Genomic DNA, 20,585 nt, shown 5'->3' with positions numbered 1-20,585 from the left:
ACAGATCGAATATTCGAAAATTCGAATATTCGTGCACATCCCTTAATTTGTCATTTTACTGCATTAACTCCACTTGATGTTTGAATGAATTGTAAGAAATGTAACTGTGTAAAATCTTTACACACCTTTTTTCTATTACTAAAACGAGACAAAGTCATGACACAGACGTCTTTAAATGCTCTCTATATCAACTATTGTTGACAAAAAAGACGAGACTAAAATAAAGTTTTTAAAAAATTACCACAATTTCTCTATGTAGATAAAAGAGATTTTGTCTTACAAGACAGTGTTTTGATACTTTTCATATAAGCTCATGTAATGTGTTTGTATGATTAGTTTATGCATACATTTTAAACAACATGCAATGTTGATGTTTGGAACTATTTAATAATAATATCACCTAATTATAATTATATTTTAATTACAGTATATGCCGTTGCACAGACAATTGCACTGCAAAGCATGGACAGGTAGTTTTGAATTAGTGGTGCATTCATAATCAGAAACATCCCAAGCTCATTGTGTCAGGAGTTGGGTGGAGATGTTGTATTTATTTTTTTATAAGCATTTTTGTATTATAGGCTATGTATATTTTGCAAGACACTGTTACCTGTAGGCAGCACTGTGTTTCTTCAAAAACGTTTGCAAGACTAGTATGTAGTTGTTAAATATTTTAAAGTCATATCCACCAGAGGGCATGAACTCCGTGTTTTTCCCTCACTGCGCCTGCGCAAAAACAGAAGTTTAACGATTTCATCTGCAGCAAGAAAGAAAACGAAAAGAGGGAGATCTTTAAGTACTGTAGCTCAAAAAAAAAAAAAAAAAAAAAAAGGACAAAATTAACGGAGCGCACAATTGATGCTGGCGTGCGCAGTAAATGCCTTTCGCGAGAGGATAACAGATCTACACGCGAGGAAACGGGAACTCGCGAGCTCATTCAGACAGTTGTGATTGGACGCCTGTCCTTGACTTCAGACATGAGACATCACTTAATTTGTTTTATTTATTTATATTAATGTGTAATGTGATTTAATGCATTGTTGATATAGAATAGATTCTTACCAGATACTTTATTAACAGGAAGTCTTACTAGTGATTGCATTGTGTTGTTAAGAGATATTTACAGACTGTATTTGACGCATTTCCATGGTTATTAGCATTGTAAATCTACCAAAATTCTCATACATTTTTACATAATATAAATGGTTCATTATATTTTCTATTAAATGTAAAAGGGGTTCTGGCTTCTCATGTTAAGATACAGTACACAGCATTAATTGTATCTTACAAATGACTTTTCTGAATTTGCTACAGAATACAGAGGGACAAAATTAAACCCAACAAATTATTTAACCCAGCTTAAACCCAGCAAAGTAGATTTTCCGCCATACAAACTAGCTACAAATTACTGTTGCTTACCTCCAGCTCGTGTTGCAAAATGGATTAATCATATATTTCCAACGTCTAGCCACCTGCGATGTACCTACACTGTGCCTCTTTTATTAATTTGTTAAACATTGTTTTTGAAATAAAGCTGTTTTTAATTTTAATTGATAACTAATTATTGCAGTGTTCGAACATACTATAGACTGTTAATAATTTAAAATATATGCCTATAATTCATTGTAATCGACCTAAATGTTTTAGGCAATTTTCAACGAGGAGGAGTAAGCTTCTATGTAATCTTTTATTATTCTCACAGCACATTATGCGGTGATGCGCTATGGAATTATTGCGTGGCAAATTATATAATATATTATATATAATATATATATAATAATTATAATTGCCTATCAATTTAATAATAAAAGTACCCTAGGCCTTCCCTAATAATAATAATAAGAAGAATAATAATACAATAATCACACTAATAATAATTTAATACATAAATTGGAAATGCTAAATCATCTTGATATTGATAGCTGATGCTTGTTTTGACAATATCTCTGGATACATGATATCATCTATTGGCACAACCCGGCACGAGGGTTTATCGTGCATATTTTACACGTATAGTGTGAGCAGTCAAGTCGCAGCTCGATGTTCGGACCGTATAGTATGAGCACATAAATCCTTTACATTGAATGCGATCTGCTCGTTCAGTGTGAGTATAACCTTGCTGAAATCAAGGCAGTCTTTACAGGCAGAGTTCAGTGTGTGTAAGGGTGGGTTGTATAACCTCAACCTTTCTGAGCAATGAAATGGGTGTGCCTCAGGGATCCATCCTGGGACCCCTCCTGTTCAGCTTATATATAAATGATTTACCTTCGGTATGTACAAGGTGTGAGGTACAGATGTATGCAGACAATACCATAATTTTGTCCATGCAAGAACCAAAGAACAAGCAGCTCTTAAACTCAATGAAACAATGATAAATGCTAACAAATGGCTTAATGATTCACACTTGTTTCTTGTCAAGAAGACTGTTTGTTCTTCACAAAGATACACTGTGCAACTGACTGTGATCCCAAAGTCTATGTGTCTGGAGAGATCATCCAAGTAGACTCTTTTGTTAAAATCTGGGTATTATCCTTGACTCCACATTACCCTTTAAAAAAACAAGTGAAGAAAATATTGCAAATAACTAAATACAATTTGGCTAATTTTAGGTACATAAGAAACTGTCTAACAACTACAGCAGCAAAATTATATTTAAATTCAATGATTATCCCTCACTTAACACACTGTATGCCAAGTTGGTCTCTAGCTAAAGGTGCAACTTTGAAGCCCATTCTCTCCTTATATAAGCAGGCCTATAAAGTGTTAGACAGAAAATCCAATACTTACCACCACTGTGATATTTTGGGCAAATATGATATCCTTAGCTGGAAAAATCTGACAAAATACACCTGACAGACGCCTGTTTAATGTTTAAGATCCTAAATGGAAAAGCTCCTCCACCACTTAGTATTTTTATTAAAAAGTTAAATTCTAACAACCGGTCCACAAGATCAGCACAGAGAGGAGACTGTGTAATCCCTTTCAGGTCCACCTCCTTTAGCCAATCATGCTTCTCCGTAAGAGCTTCTCAGTTGTGGAGCACACTTCCAACTGAAATAAGAAACTGTGCCACATATCACTCCTTTACACAAAGGGCCCTATATTAACGATCTGAAACACAAGTATCAAGCGCAAAACGCAAGTAACTTTGTGGGCGGGCCTTGGGCGCTGTTGCTATTATACCGGCGGGATAAATGACTCTTGCGCCCGACGCAAATCTAAAATGGGTTGGTCTGAAGTAGCTTCATTACTCATAGGTGTGGTTTGGGCGTAACGTGAAATAAACCAATCAGAGCGACATCTCACACTCCCTTTAAGAGCAGGCGCGCTTTTTCCATGGCGGATTGCTATTATAACGGCAGATTTGCCAGGCGCGCGCCAGGAGTGCTTCACAGCCGAGGTGAGCAACGTTCTCGTCAGGGCCGTAAAACACAGAGAAGTTACATTGGGGATTGGAGCAACCCACCCAAATTAGCTTCGGTTAAACAGGCGTATAATAATTTGGGTAAATGTGTAAGCTATGCCTATTTTTTCACATCTTCATGGACACAACAATGATTTCCCTTGTGTGTTAAATATTTTTCCTTGTAATAATGTATGTTTTTATAAAAATGAGAACTGCTGCGTCTGTGTGTAGATAAGATAAGCAAAGTGTATGCCGTTGTGCACACGCTACATTGATTATGGCCAAGCATGCGCCCTTAAAATAGCATATGAATAACATGCGCAACACGAATTGTTTTCTAAACCTGCAAAATAGCACCAGGGAACGTTTGCGCCGGAACACGCTTCCTCTTTGCACTGAACCGCCCCTGGGAGCACAAGTTCATTTCCTAACTTACCGACGTGCGTCTGTGGATGGAAAAGTCCGCTGTGCGCCGGGTGCAAAATAAGCATGATACATGCGTCGGTGTACAAAGTCAATTGCGCTGGGTGCAAGATAGGGCCCCAAGTCTTAAAGCCTGGCTTCTAGAAAATCAGACGTGATCATTTTTAATCTCTATAGGTCATTGTTGCTTCGCATCGCTTGTGTCCTGTGCTGAGAATTCTTCTTTTGATGTTATTGCTGTCTTTATGGAGTTATGAGGTCCTCGTTGTCACATTCACGTTAGTTTTGACTCGTTATGTTTTGTCATCACCTGCCTTCATCACTCATTTGTTGTGACTGAGACTAATCACATTCAGCTGTGCACTCATCAGTCACCATCATAAACACCTGTATTTATGTTCAGTTCTGTTTTAGTTCAGTGTCCGGTATCATCTGTTAAGTGTGTGTGTTGCTCTCCGTTTGTCATTCTGTTGGAACTATTGTAAATAAACCTTTGTACTTAATTGTATCCGTCTTCCTCATCTGTCTACCAGCAACCACCCATGACACTCGTAATGTACTTTTTATTATTTTGAAGGTTTCAAAAATATCTTGCCAAAGCACTGCAGTTGAAAATTAGCCAGCTGGCTAACACTGTCACATTTACAGAAATGTTGATTAATGTGTGTTGTCCTTATAAAATAAAGAAAAAATGAAATCTTTGCAAATTTATGAAAAATAAAAAAATAAAAAATGACATGTACACAAGTATTCACAGCCTTTCCCATGACACTCAAAATTGAGCTCAGGTGCATCCTGTTTCTACTGGTCATCCTTGAGATGTTACTACAACTTGATTGGAGTCCACCTGTGGTAAATTCAGTTTATTGGACATGATTTGGAAAGGCACACACCTGTCTTTATAAGGTCCCACAGTTAACAGTGCATGTCAGAGCACAAACCAAGCCATGAAGTCCAAGGAATTGTCTGTAGACCTCCGAGACAGGATCGTATTGAGGCACAGATCTAGGGATGGGTACAGAAAAGATTTCTGCAGCATTGAAGGTCCTAATGAGCACAGTAGCCTCCATCATCTGTAAATGGAAGAAAGTTGGAACCACCAGGATTCTTCCTAGAGCTGGTCGTCTGGCCAAACTGAGCGATCTGGGGAGAAGGGCCTTAGTCTGGGAGGTGACCAAGAACCCGATGGTTACTCTGACAGAGCTCCAGCGTTTCTCTGTGGAGAGAGGAGACCCTTCCAGAAGAACAACCATCTCTGCAGCACTCCACCAATCAGGCCTGTATGGTAGAGTGGCCAGACGGAGGCCACTCCTCAGTAAAAGGCACATGACGTCCCACCTGGAGTTTGCCAAAAGGCATCTGAAGGACTCTCAGACCATAAGAAACTAAATTCTCTGAGGTGATGAAACAAAGATTGAACTCTTTGGCCTGAATGGCAAGCGTCATGTCTGGAGGAAACCATGCACCGCTCATCACCAGGCCAATACGATCCCTACAGTGAAGCATCATGCTGTGGGGATGTTTTTCAGCAACAGGAACTGGGAGACTAGTCAGGATCAAGGGAAAGATGAATGCAGCAATGTACAGAGACATGCTTGATGAAAATCTGCTCATGAGCGCTCTGGACCACAGACTGGGGTGACGGTTCATCTTCCAACAGGACAACGACCCTAAGCACACAGCCAAGATAACCTAAGAATGTCCTTGAGTGGCCCAGCCAGAGCCCAGACTTGAACCCAATTGAATATCTCTGGTGAGATTTGAAAATGGCTGTGCACCGATGCTCTCCATCCAACCTGATGGAGCTTGAGGGGTTCTGCAAAAAAGAATGGGAGAAACTGCCCAAAAATAGGTGTGCCAAGCTTTTAGCATCAAGTCAAGTCAAGTCACCTTTATTTATATAGCGCTTTTTACAATCCAGATTGTATCAAAGCAGCTTCACATTGATAACATGAAAATAATACAACAAAGTTTGTTTCTAGAAGAGAAACAGAGAAAATATTCTAGACAGAATGGAGCAAAAACCTTGGGAGAACCCAGGCTCAGTCGGGGGTCAGTTCTCCTCTGGCCAACGAGCGAACAGTCTATGATTATGATCCAGGCAGCATTACAGGTCAGAAGTCAAATTGGTCGTGTCGATGAGGCCTTCACAGGGCTGATGAGGCTGGCACTTCAGGGATGCGTCATGGATGGGTCCAGGTGCAGGTCCACCATCTTATCTGGATACGGCCGGGGTCCAGCTGACTTCAGTAAACAGGGAGAGACTGGTTGACACTTCAGGACTGCGTTGTCATCATGTCCAGGTGCAGGTCCTTCATCAGATCTGGATACGGCCCGGATCTGGCCAACTGCGGTAAACCTCGGATAAACAGAGAGACTAATATTAGCATAGACGCCATTCTTCTTATGATGTAACGAGTACATCAGGATTTATGGGAAGTGTTCCCGGTTCCGGCTGACCTAATCTATGCAGCCTAATATTGAATTATAGAAGTCTATAATGTGTTATGTGAATGCTATGTCAAAGTGATGTGTTTTTAGTCTAGCTTTGAACTGATAGAGTGTGTCTGCTTCCTGGACAATGTCAGGAAGACTGTTCCGCTAAGAGCTCGCTCAAGTACTGCGGAGCTAAACCATTTAGTGCTTTGTAAGTAATCAGCAATATTTTAAAAGTTATACGATGTTTAATAGGGAGCCAATGCAGTGTTGACAGAACAGGGTATTGTCATACTTCCTGGTTCTTGTAAGAACTCGAGCTGCTGCGTTTTGGACCAGCTGTAATTTGTTTATTAAGCGTGCAGGGCAACCACCCATTAGAGCATTACAATAATCTAGCCTTGAGGTCATGAACGCATTAACTAATTGTTCCACATTTGTCAATGAGAGCATATGACATATTTTAGATATATTTTTAAGATGGAAAAATGCGGTTTTACAGATACTAGACACGTGACTTTCAAATTAAAGATTGGTATCAAAGAGCACACCCAGGTTCCTAACCGACGACGAAGACTTGACAGAGCAGCAATCAAATGTTAGACAGTATTCTAGGTTATTATGTGTGGACGTTTTTTGTCCAATAATTAGAATCTCTGTTTTTTCAGAATTAAGTATAGTAGGAACTTACTAGTCATCCAATTGTTTATATCAGCTATGTATTCCGTTAATTTTGTGAATCGGTTTCGTCAGGGCGTGAAGAAATATAGAGCTGAGTATCATCAGCATAACAGTGAAAACTAATGCCATGCTTCCTAATGATATCTCCCAAGGGTAGCATGTACAGAGTGAAAAGCAACGGTCCTAGTACTGAGCCTTGTGGCATCATACTCAAAAAGACTTGAGGCTGTACGTTTCTTTTTGTTTTTGTTTTTTTACATTTGCAAAGATTTCAAACAAAATTCTTTCACATTATGTGTTATTTTTTGTAGAATTTTAGGAAAATAATGAATTTAATCCATTTTGGAATAAGGCTGTAACATAACAAAATGTGGAAAAAGTGAAGCGCTGTGAATACTGTCCCGGATGCAGTGTATATTAATGGAAAATAAAATTAAGCATATTCATTATTTTTATTCCTTCATAGGATTTGTGAATAAATGTTTGGTTCAACTGTTTGGTATTTTCTAAATGAAGAGATGCTCTTGTAGGAAACTCAGAAGCGAAGACCAGGACACTTGGTTGTATCTTCAGCAGGATTCTTTATTGAGAACACGAGCTGTCGGTAGCTGCAGTCATCAAGTCTAACTAAGGCAGAGTACTTTGTACTTAATATAGATTTTAGTGGGCAGTGCTTAGATATGGAGACAAATCACCTGGGTGACGACCTTAAACAAAACATGCAAATTAAGTATCCAGGTTTAGGAACCCACCCTAGACTCTAGTCTAGGTGTTACCAATCCTTATCCAATCAGCATAACTATTCATCGACTAGGACAGGGGCTCCAAGAGCCATTAAAGACAAAGGGTGAGTCTCAGTAATCTGACTCATTTAACTTACAATAGAGAGAACAGGACTGGCAGGAATCTCTTGCTGGAAACTGCTTAACAGCCGATATCATCATCATAACCTTAAATGCTAAATTCAGTGTACTCTAATTTAGTTTTTCATGTTATGTTATCAGCAGATCTTAAACATATTCTTAAATTTGTAATCCCACACTCTACAATTTGCTTAACTCATGTAAGGAAGAAAAGCTTTTTTAACTCAATTCTTAGGTAGATCCCATGCCACAAGTGTATAGTATGAATAGTCATTTCATTTTCAAATTGATTTTTTGTTTTTACAGACCCATGCTATAGCTACACTGCCCTGAATGATTCATGGAGAGCCACCAACAATCTATTTTCCTCTCAACTAATGTGTGACTCTGAGGTCAGCTGGAACGGCTGGTACCGTCTCTTCATTCAGGGCCAGAGCGTTCAGATGCCAGACTCATGTGTTGATGAGTATAGTTGTGGCACTGCTGCTCCACTGTGGCTGAACGGAGGACATCCAAAAGTTAAGGATGGAGTGGTCACTCGAGCTGTGTGCGGTCACTGGAGCAATAACTGCTGCTATTTCCAATCCAATCCCATTAAAATCAAAGCCTGTCCTGGCAATTACTACGTCTATGAGTTTGTGAGCCCAGTAAGCTGTCATTCAGCATACTGTGCAGGTACAGTAAACATAATTTGCATTCATCCAGGAATGTATTTTTGTAATGTATTACATCTACGAGTTTGTTAGACCATCTATCTGTTTTTGACATACTGTGGAGGTAAATACATTAGCATGTGCCTTTTGTAATTTATATTTGTATCTGTTTATTAATTACAATTCTTTCCTTATTTTTGCAGAAGTTAGGAACATAATCATCAGTAATCCTACTGTCACTCCAAACACAACTTTGGCAGGTAATGTATTCGCTGTGGCTTCTACTAACTGCTGAAGTTTTGATGGGATGTATTGTGAAAATCTATCATTCTGTATGTGTTTGTGTCTGTAGGTAGTACAGACTGTAGATAAAACAGTGTTTGAAATTTGCAGATGCTGATGCACATGTTCATTAACATATATTCATTTGTAATTTTACTGCATTAACTCCATTTGATGTTTGAATGAATTGTAAGAAATGTAACTGTACAAAATCTTAACTCACCTTTTCTTCTATTACTAAGATCATGACACAGACGTCTTTACATGCTGTCTATATCAACATGCAATATTGTTGACAAAAAAGATGAGACTTCAGTATAGTTTTTAAAAAACTGCCAAAATTTCACTATGTAGATAAAATATATTTTGTCTTACAAGCCAGTGTTTTGATAGATTTCGCATAACCTCATATGATGTGTTTGTATGATTAGTTTATGCATATGCATAGCTCATCTATGCTATACTTAAAAAAAAAAGAGAAAAAAAAACCTTTACAAATTCAATTTATACAATCTCTTCCCAGAAAAAGGAACAAAAATATAATCATATATGCTCTTTAGAATGATAATATAATTATAAAGTATCAATTAGATACTTTATATCATATCATAAATAATATCATTCTAATGTACATAGTATCATTTAGAGAAGTTCATGATACAATTTTGGTCCCCACATCTTTGGTCTATGGAATGTCCCCATAAAACGTGTTTGTGAGTGAATTACCTGCATCTGTGCATCATCTCTCTACGTTGTCAATTGTGTTGTAAGGCCCTACAATGAAAGAAATTATATAGTAATGGAAAATAGAATTAAGTATGTTGTTTTATTTCTTCGTAGGATTTGTGATGAAATTTGTGGTTCAACTCTTTTTTCTTTTCTAAATGAAGAGATGCTCTACAATTTCCTGTGTATAACTTAAAGCAGTGCTATGCAGTTTTGGCAATTTCGCTTTTTGCTCGCGGGTTTCTCTATAGAGCTCCCCCTACAGCTTCGGAATAGATATTTGACAACACTGTCGTCAAAACTCGTTGGCGACTCGCACTCCTCCCATTTTCTCCCTCCTGTTATGTGCATTTGTTTTTAAAGAAGCCGGCGAACGCACGGAGCCATGTCCACTGAGGTATGTATGATACATAGAAGGCTAGCATAAATGTTTGCAGTGCCGTAAAGCAATTTGTTTTGAAAGCAATTCCCAAAGTTGCAAGGGTGGTTTTTCCGCTCACAGATGCTAGGGGGGTGCGAGAAGACCACCATTCAACCCGAAAAAAAGTCATATAACCATTCCAATGACTCCGAAGCTGTTCAGTTAAGTTAAATTAAGCTAAAAAAAACCTGCACAGTTCACCTTTAAAACTCATGCAAGGAACAAAAGCTTTTTTGCTCCACTCCACTCTTAGGTAGATCCCATGCCACAAGTGTATAGTATGAATAGTAATTTCATTTTCTAATTGATTTCTTGTTTTCACAGACCCCTGCTTTAGCTACACTGAGCTGAATGATTCATGGAGAGCCACCAACAATCATCAACTTGCATGGTGTGACACTGCGGTCAACTGGCACGGGTGGTACCGTCTCTTCATTCAGGATCAGAGCGCTCAGATGCCGGACACATGTGTTGATGAGTATAGTTGTGGAACTTTTGCTCCACTGTGGCTGAACGGAGGACATCCAACAGTTGAGGATGGAGTGGTCACTCGAGCTATCTGCGGAAACTGGTTGAATGACTGCTGCATGTTCCGATCCAATCCCATTAAAGTCAAAGCCTGTCCTGGCAATTACTACGTCTATGAGTTTGTGAGGCCAATTGGCTGTTATTTGGCATACTGTGCAGGTAATTTGCATTCATCCAGGAATGTATTTTTGTAATGTATTACATCTATGAGTTTGTTAGACCATCTAACTGTTTTTTTGGCATACTGTGAAGGTAAATACATTAACATGTGCCTTTTGTACTTATAAAATATATATTTGTATCTGTTTATTCATTAAAATTCATTCTTTTATTTATTTTTTGCAGAAGTTAGGAGTATTACCACCAATAATGCTACTGTCACTCCAAGCACTGGTAATGTATACGCTGTGGCTTCTACTTTCTGCTGAAATTTTGGATGTATTGTATTGTGAAAATCTATCATTATGACCGCCGCTACGATCAACGATACCAGGGACACCGAAACACCGGGGAACATGAAATTTGGTGGGCATGTAGCCCCACTAGACTTTTACGGAAAAATTTCGTTTGGTCCCCGGGGGCCACTCCCCCCCCCCGCGCTGGGCCCCCCCCCAAACCCAAAAAATGCAGTTTTTCCTAAATAACTACCTGAACCGTGGCACAGAGGATGAAGAAATTTGCAAAGTATGTTGGTCTTAAGGGCCCACATCAACCTAGCCCATAATCACTCATTTGTGATTTGCACCCCTCCCATAAAAAATGAAAATGCAATATTATTCTGCTTTAATCGCCCCTATCTTCAGTTGAGATATTCAGAACTGCACCATATTTCATGTGTATGATTAACTTGACATCCTCTGGGGGTATGCTAAGTTTCGTAGAATTTCATCCATGGGGGGTATAAAATAAATTCATTTATGTGCACATTTAGTGACTGTACACTCATCGGCCTGTAGATGGTGCTGTTGAGCGAAGGGTTGCTGGTTTAGGATGATACAGTCACACACACACATGCAGGAATACAAACAAACGCAAGCATGCACACACACTGACATCCACACGCACAAACACACACCCATACACACACATACAAATCCACATGCACAGACACACACACACAAACACACATGCGCACACACAAACACACACACATACACACACACACAGACAGACATGCACATACTACTACTTTTTTTAGGTATATACACAAACACGCAATACAGCCAAATTGCTCCACGTCATTTATTTTTGTGGAAAGCCAGTGCAGGCCTGAGCGGCGGTCATATTTTGTACCGCCATGCGGTACATCTAGTTCTGTATGTGTTTGTGTCTGTAGGACTGTAGATAAAACAGTGTTTGAATATTACTAAGACAAGACGAGATCATGTGTGTGAAAAAATAAGCTTTAAGCAGATAGACATTAATCTCTTCCCGGAGAAACACTGTTATCTGTAGCACTTTGTTTCTTCAAAAATAATTGCAAGACTTAATTATTTAGTGGTTAAATATTTTAAAGTCATATCCACATGAGTCATCCACCAGAGGGCATCATCATCGTCCTGCTACTAATCAGACAGATTCAAACATGAGCCCCATAAATCAGTTTGAAATGTAAACATCAGGTAACAAAAATTATTTCTCTTCATTCTCTTGGCAGCACAAGGAATATTCTACCCATTCGGCTTATCAGGAGACACAAGAAACGCTGCTGTTGATGATGGAAGCTCCTCAGTTATTCCACTATTGAGTCCATTTCTGTTCTTTGGCCGCACATACAGGCAGATTTATGTAAGAATTTGAATTCTAAGTCTAAATGTTAATGGTGAATGCTTTATAAACTCATCTGTGACCAGTAAAACCTGTGGCTGTGATTTTGACAATATGTCTCATGTTCCAGGTTAATAATAATGGACACCTCACATTCAACCAGCCTTCAGACCAATATATTCCCTACTCCTTTCCTGCTTATGGGAGCCAAGATATAATTGCTGGTCTCTGGACCGACCTTGACAACCATGCGAGAGGTGTGGTTTCATATCATCAGTACACTAATGGAAGTGTTCTCACACGCGCCACTCAGGATATAAACAATCATTTCCCAAATCTGACCTTCAGCGCTTCTTGGGTCTTTGTTACAACATGGGATAAAGTCCCTTACTATCCCATCTCTAACACAGTAAGATTGATGTACTTATGAAATGTGAATGTTTTCACTTTATCCGCAATACAGTAAAATTTAAGAAAACTTTAGACAGTGACAGAGAAAATTATAATAAATTAAAACAGTAAAAATAACAATGAGATCAGTCAGTAATGCTCATAAAAATAATATTCAATCATACAAAAATATAATTTTGTATATAAAAGGTTAAAGTTATTATCTTTTTTAATCTTCTCAGGAAACTTCGTTTCAAGTGGTTTTAATTTCAGGCAGTAGTTTTTCATTTATTCTGATGAATTATGGAGACATTGCTGTAACAGAACTTCCGGTGGAGGTAAAACAAACTTGTTTTCTGTATCAGAGCAATATGTTACTATTCACTAGTGTATACTATTTATATGATTAATGATTTTTACATACTTTCAGGCTGGTTTTGACACCATAAACTCCATTGACTTCTTTGTGATTCCTGGATCAAACAACGGGAGCTTCATCTCAAACCTCAAGAGCTCCAGTAATGTCCATGTTCCCGGTCGATGGGCCTTCAGGGTGGACACTGGACGCAACACCTCTAATAGTAAGAAGTCTTGTCTTTCTAGAAATAGATAATAAATAGGTTTTGTTTTTGTTTTGATAAATTACATATGACCCCATGTAATGTTTTTGTATGATTAATGTCAACAAATGTTTGTCTGTGTGTTTGCCTTTAGACAACATCATTGGACTTCAAGTGAAACTTTCCTCATTTTCAGATCTTACACAGAGTGGAAACATTGAGAGTGTTTTACAGCAAGTACGTCTCACTTACTACAAATATTTATGCAAAATACGGTAATAGATAATAGCTAGTTTGATCTGTCTCTCTATTTTGTTTCAGATAAAACAGGTGCTGGTCAATAACGGTCTGCCAAGCAACATAGAGCTGAGGTTAAGAAAACTGAAAAAGATAAAGCCGTAAATTCAGTCTGCTTCAGGAAAAGAAATAAAACAGTCCATGAGAAGACTGTAAAGATCCCTGGTTTACATTATTGTGGTTTTATTTGAATGATTAAAGTTTCAAAAGTGGCATAAAACACAATAAGCGTTGTCTTATAGTAGCTTTGTGTGAAGAACAGATTGAAATTTAAACCAAAAGGTTGTATAACGTACTGGCATCCACCCAAGATTTCCTTGTATGCTCATGAGAGTTCACTGATTTGACGATATCCATTTTAAAAGAAAAAACAACAACAATCGTTTGTTTCAAATCTTTTCAGTAAATCAGTTTCTACTTTTATAAACCTATTCTGAATGATTTAATCACGAATGGGACTGATGGTCCTCAAGTTCAGTTCACTGAATAAATGATCTTGTTATCAACCAGCTGAAGGCCAGGATTATGAGTGAATAACGGCTTCAAATTCAGTCTGTTCCTGCCTGAAGAACTGAAATGTAATGCACGAGTTGTTTGGACCATTTTTATGACACTTTTATGGTGCTTTTGTATTCTTGAAAGCCTCAATCCTCATGTGGCCATTTTTATCCAGTACATTTATTCTTACAGGGTTAGTTCACCTAAAAATTAAAATTCTGACATTACTCACCTTTATGTTGAAAAATTTGTTCATCTGCAGAAATATTTTCCCCCATAGACTGCAACATAATTGCCACTTTCAAGGCCCAGAAAGGTAGTAAAGACACAGTTGAAATAGTCCATGTGACTAGTGGTTCAACTTTAATTTTATGATGTGACAATAATACTTTTTGTGCACAAAAAAACCCACCCATTTTATTCAACAATTTCTTCTCTTCCGTTCCGTGTCAGTCTCTGACACTGTTCAAGTTTTAAACAGTGCATCGCATCTATCTATCTATACACACACACACCTGGTTTTATCTCGCTTTACAGGAAGGGAACCTTTATGTTTTCTCACCCCTCAATTTTCAAACATACATATATATCAAATTGACATAACAAAACAGAAGAACTAATTGTGTTTGATCCAACTTGTTTCTGTATTCATTTAGCTTGAATAAAAATGATTAATTCTCTTTTTTTCTCATCATGCTTTTGTATTATCAGATCTCTTGCAAGGTTGCAAGGGTTTAATAATCAAACTGATCTGAAGCATGTGAACAATGTAATTAAACCTGACCTTCCACTTCAACTCAGTTTATTAAAATCATACTTGCATAAGACGACAAATACTTGACCCAATTGTGAACTATTTGCTTTCACTTTTAAACACTAAATAATCTCAGCGGTAAGAAAAATTACTTTTATATAACAATATGTAACATGTTTTTTTTTTTTACCTTAAAAATAAATTAGGCTTGTTTAGACACTGGCAATATGTGGTTTGAAATAATATAGTATGACATAAATTAATAAACAACAGGTTTATAGTATTTTAACACAATTATGCTATAATAAAATGTGTTAACATTAAAAAGTCAGTGGAAAGGCATCTGTTCTGTTATACTAACCTTTGTAATCAGGTTATTTTGTATTGATGGTCATCATCTCTGTCAAGGAACTTCAAATAATCTATTTTAGGATATTACTGAGTGAAAATGGTTTATTTTGTCTGGTTAGTTCACACATTAGCAAGTGTAAAAAGGTCTTGGTTCATTTATTTGGCACAATAAATTATCTTTTTATTATAAGGAAATACTGACATGTTATTTGATAGACTGAGAAACGAGCTTGTTTTAGGTAATTTTGATGTGGCTGAGAGAAATTCCACTCTCTCTCAGTAAACTTCCGGCTTCTGAACTGGTTGCAGTTCCACTCTGGTTCCATATGAGGGTGCTCACAGGACGAGGTCTATGGCGCTATACCCCTCAAAATCCACTTTTCTCAGGATATCATTTTTTGTCTAGTAATTTGAATGTTGTATTCAAAAGGAGATGCAAAGAAATTACACATTGCTGGGTGTTAGATTTTTTAGAGTCACTTATTTGCTTTAAAAAGTCTTTTAAAATGTCAGTGACGTATGACCAGATGTACTGCTTTACGGCAATCCTTCAGTCACTTTGGTTCTTTCGCGCTCTGCACTTTCTTTTCTCTCGAGGCATTGACAACACATCTGACACAGGTAAATACACGTGCTAGAAGAGTTTTTGTTTTGTTGTTGCTGCATTGAAAAAAAAAAACTTGGGTGAAAAAGTACGCCTTAACATTTTGGTCCCGCTTCGGATGCCATGATGCCATCAAGCGGTATCTCTGGTCGTAATCAGTCCTTCACTGACCAATCAGCATTCATTAGCAGAATGCTAGCATGTTATGGGCAACAACAACTCAACCTGTAAGAAATCGAAAAGGACATAAGTACTCGTTCATTCAACTTTCGACCTATAACCCATGTTGAACTTGCAAAACCTACTATCGAATCTGAGATTTCTCAACGGCAATCGCTAGCTCCATAGACTCCCATTCATTCTGCACTCATGGGCGATCGCCCCCAGTGGAACTTTGGTGGACCTACAACCAAAATTCGGTACAATAGGACTTAATAGGGAGTGGCCAGGCTCTCTGTAGATGGGCTCTGATTCAGATTCACCCATTCAAAAAGTTAAAATGTGTTGTGAGTGTTCACGTTGTTTTCGATTACTATTGATGGTTGCTATGGTGTTTTGGACGCAATGGTGTTTTTTATAGGCTACATTTAAAACTGTTGCCTCAAGTATCTGCTGGTATGTTATAAACATCCCCAATCTTATGTCATTTTGTAGTCCTAAGAGGGGCAAACCATTACTTCTCATAAACATTAAACTAAACTTCTCTACATCTAGAAATTCTAGTTTAAATCTCATTTCATCCTCATTTCAGCGGGTTGCGATAAAGTCTTGACTTTGAATCTAATTAATCACTCTCACTCAGTTTCTGTATGATTACTGAACCCTATGTTACTGAAGTGATGTTGATGCAAAATGACATTGGTGTTTTAAATGAATTTTAATTAAATTTTTTAAATTTTATTCTGCGTGATCCTCATTCTTTAAATTCTTTGTAAATACAGTCATTGGCTACAGTCAGAAGAGGGGAAGATTTCAGTTTATCATTTACTTCCCTTTGCAACCGTATTGGAAAACCAAGAAGTGTTTACTAGTATTTTGTGATTCAATGCCAGCCAGGGCGATATAACACGAAGTATAGTGTTATAAATGTACATGTATATATACACTGATGAGGCAAAACGTTGTGACCACCAGCCTAATATGCTGTTGGTTCCACATACTGCCAAAATAGCACTGACCCGCAGAGGCATGGACTCTAAAGATCCCTGAAGGTGTCCTGTGGTTTCTGGCACAAAGATGTTAATGCACAATGTTAATGTTAATGCAAAGATGTTTATGCACATATTTGTGCCAATGTAAAGCAGCAGTTCATGTAAGTCCTGTAGGTTACGAGGGGGAGCCATCGTTGGTCCAGGGCAACACCTTGAACTCTTTATCATGTTTCTCAAACCATTCCTGTACAGTGTGTGTCAGGGTGCATTATCCTGCTGAACACCATTGTCATGAAGGGGTGTACCTGGTTGGCATCAATGGTGGCAAGTGTCAAATTTGTGTCCACATAAATGGCCGGACCCACACTGAAAAAAATGTATTTTGGCCCCAGTTAAATTAAGCATAATGAAATTTTGCTAATTTAAATCATTTAAATTTTATTGTTGATTTTAATAAAAAAAAAAAAAATTGGTTTTATGGAAATTGCATGCGTTTTGAACCAAGCTATGTGAATTAATTAAAGTCAGTTAAAAAAAAAAAGTCTTTGCCGCCGTTTCCAGACAGCTTCATGCAGTGCGAGTGAGTTGAAGAATTTTATCATTCCATCGATTTGCACAGTAAGTAATATTTCATATTATGTATCACTATTTATTACAATACACCGTTTGTTGACTGTACAAAGAATATAAATTGCCCAGGTTCAGAACACATCTTCCACAGACAATTTTCACAGTGACCAACCGTCACATAGGCCTATGTCGCACACTCACATAATTTTACACATATTCGCAATTTTATGTCACGGAATGTACTTTTAAGATATATTTAGGTAAAAACGTTGCTTTATAAACTTCAAACATGGCGTTTGTTTGTAAAGATAGCTCCTTTAAAAATTGCTTCAACGTTTTCTGAGCTCCAGGCCGTCATCGGCTGTATCCGCCGAGAACAGTCCTTCACGAATCTGCCGCGGCTTCTAATGTGTCTTTGGTGGTTAGGCCTACACATGAGATATACATAGTTTTGGACGGGAAATATTTTATCTTAATAATCTATTATTTGTTCTAGAGCCATTTGTTTTGGCGGAGGGCAGTGCTAAAAAAAAAAAAAAAAAAAACTATGCTGCTGAAGCACTCAAGCGCCTGCAGCTGGGCGTCTTGAGCTGAGCACTTGACGTTTTTCAGTGGCTGAAAAACACTTCGGTGAACACACGGCCTAAAACACGTCAATTTAGCGTGTGTATACATAGAAAAACTATGGAATGGAAAACGTGTTCTGTGTGAAAGGCCTCTAATCGTTGCAGTTTGCATGTTACCGAAAAAACTTAAGTTGCAGTTATGGGTTTAAAGCAATGAGGAAGAGATTGTGCTTCCTTGTACTTTGTCAGTCAACGACTGTGTTTTTGCGCAGTAGTATTTTATAATATGTAGAGAATTTCCAGAGTTTTTCCTATTGGTAAAGTTCACAATATAGCATTGGATTTCTGAATATTTTTAGTGAAGTTAACAATAAGGATCCTGTAATTATGTACCTGAAATTATGATTCTGTGATTAATGCAAACATCTTTACTTCTGAAAGATCATTTATCTTGAACTAACAATAATAATCATTGTGTGCTTGTTTTCATTTGAGGTGCTCTCTACACGCAGAGTTCTGTTCCAACAATTTTCACAGTAAGTAATATTTCATTATGGGGAATCATCCAATACAGTAAACAATCTGTTGACTGGTTACGGATGTTTTTGTTTTGTTTTTGTAGTATATAGGTTGACATTGTACGTGAAGTTGCTGGAGTTTTATTCCAACAATTTTCACAGTAAGTAATGTTTCATTATGGGGCATCATTCAATACAGTAAACAATCTGTTGACTGATTAAATAAATTGTTAAATTAAATAAATAAACATTCATAGTGCTCTGGAAAAAGTGAATTTTGTAAATTACTGCCATGTTACCTGGATGACCCACAACCAAAGAGTATAGAAGTCCAAGAGGCGAAACTCTATTGTGTTATGGGTAACAGTCTGTAGATGGCGCTGCGGTGGCGCGTCCGCCATTATGGACTGAAAGCTGCTGAAATCGTTAGCGCCAGTTTGCACGCCACACAACCAAACTGTGAAGATGAGCAAGTGGTCAAAACGCAAGCAGTGTTCTGCAATAATTTTTGACTAATGCTTCCATTCTATGTCAATGCCTCTTCTCTCACAAAAAGAAAAAAATACAACAAAACTTCTCATACACAAATGCACACACAATAGATGGTGGTGTCTGATTACTGAGATCTTATGGCACCACTTCCATTTTAGTACGGTTTATAGTTCATGAGTGCACTTGCTAGATTGCACATCTTTTTTGTACCTTTCCGCCTGTAATAGGACATTCACAGATTGTTTTTGTTCTTGCCATTGAAACGTTCACTGTGTGCACTTTCACTGAAGATGTTTAAAAAACAAGTTGTAAATATTTTTGTCATATTCTATGTAAAAGATTAACTGTCTTTAGAAATTTTCATTTATAATTTTTTTTTTTTAAATCATATATATGGTGATGTTCACTAATTTCAAAATCAACATTTGAATAAATATCTTATTACTGTGTGTCTGCCTATATATTATTTCATGAATTTCTGTTATTCATATAACAAGGAAAATGCATAATGATAATAGAACATAAATATTGATAGATTAAAGGTTTGCAGTCATTTTATAATTGTATCTTTGCAAACTGTAAGTGGTTGAAGCCGATTCGGTGGGGGACATACCCTTACGAAAAAGTACTATAGGAATCTTATAGTATTTTGGGACAAAATATTATAGTAATCTTATAGGAATACTATAGTAATTTGGGACATAGGCCTATAATAGAAGTACGATAAGACTACTATAGAAATACTATAGCAGCTTTAAAATATTATAGAGGTATTACAGAACATCACAGAAGTATGTTATGTTCTGTAATACCTCTATAATATCCTAGAGCCGCTATAGTATTTCTATAGTAGTCTTATAGTATTTCTATAGTAATATTTTGTCCCAAAATACTATTTTCCTAAGGGTAATTAGGCCATGCATAACCAACACATAGACGTAACATTTTCTGTAATTTAACGTCGGTCATCCTCAATGTATTTTAAATTGTTTTCATATTTAGATATGACGGCCAGAAAAAAATAAGTTATGTTAAGTTTTTGTTATGTTAAGTTGGTTCAGTGCCATTGACTCCCATTATTTTTCGGCGTTTTCCTTCAGTTTTCAGTCCATAATGGCGGCCGCGCCGTCACGTCATGGGGGCAACTGTTGCTATGGAGCGTTCTATTGAGTTTCGCCCAAGCGGCAACCTCCCCGTCTCTCTCTTGAAACCAACACGGAAGTGAGTTAAACTGCAATTCATTGACTGGCCGCTTGGCCTGGCTGCAGAAGTGAGTCAAATCTGTATCTCCCTCATGTTAAAATTACCAACTTTACAGCAGAAAAAAATATGTTTACAGCCTGGATCTCTATGTGGCTTTGGTCTATACAGCTAATTTTGCCCTTCATAACAACTGTGAGGGGGGTGAATTATTTTATAACTCGTCCGTTTAGTTGATTAATATTTAAATTTAAGGGTGTGGCCAGTGGCCACTTGAGTGACAGATGGATTGCCGCTGTCAGTGCTAGCCGTTTGTCTGCTGTTACTAGCCGTCACTTCACCTCAGCAAATGTTGCTGCTGAACTTGCCATCTCTGCAGTGTTTGTGCTTTTTTTCAGGATTATTTCATACAATTTAATACTTGGATACAAAGCCCACGTTTTTGGAT

At 37.5% G+C, this 20,585-nt stretch overlaps 1 protein-coding gene across 1 annotated transcript in view; it reads left to right on the top strand.

Moving 5' to 3' along the window:
* LOC311306175 (uncharacterized protein) overlaps positions 1-14,762 on the top strand; it is a 31,291-nt gene extending 16,529 nt beyond the window's left edge. Inside the window, exons 6-15 of the mRNA XM_084434431.1 lie at positions 8,116-8,484; positions 8,666-8,722; positions 10,216-10,578; positions 10,765-10,812; positions 12,077-12,207; positions 12,317-12,595; positions 12,819-12,914; positions 13,007-13,157; positions 13,291-13,373; positions 13,458-14,762. Coding sequence (XP_084290557.1) covers positions 8,116-8,484; positions 8,666-8,722; positions 10,216-10,578; positions 10,765-10,812; positions 12,077-12,207; positions 12,317-12,595; positions 12,819-12,914; positions 13,007-13,157; positions 13,291-13,373; positions 13,458-13,538 — 1,658 coding nt within the window. The 3' untranslated portion in view covers positions 13,539-14,762. The remainder of the gene's footprint in view (positions 1-8,115; positions 8,485-8,665; positions 8,723-10,215; positions 10,579-10,764; positions 10,813-12,076; positions 12,208-12,316; positions 12,596-12,818; positions 12,915-13,006; positions 13,158-13,290; positions 13,374-13,457) is intronic.
* The last annotated feature ends 5,823 nt before the right edge of the window (positions 14,763-20,585 follow it).

This window comes from Rutilus rutilus, assembly GCF_951802725.1.
Source record: "Rutilus rutilus genome assembly, chromosome: 16".
Classification (NCBI taxonomy): domain Eukaryota; kingdom Metazoa; phylum Chordata; class Actinopteri; order Cypriniformes; family Leuciscidae; genus Rutilus; species Rutilus rutilus.
Note: the sequence above shows the minus strand (reverse complement) of the source record. Positions and strands in the feature narration are given on the sequence as shown.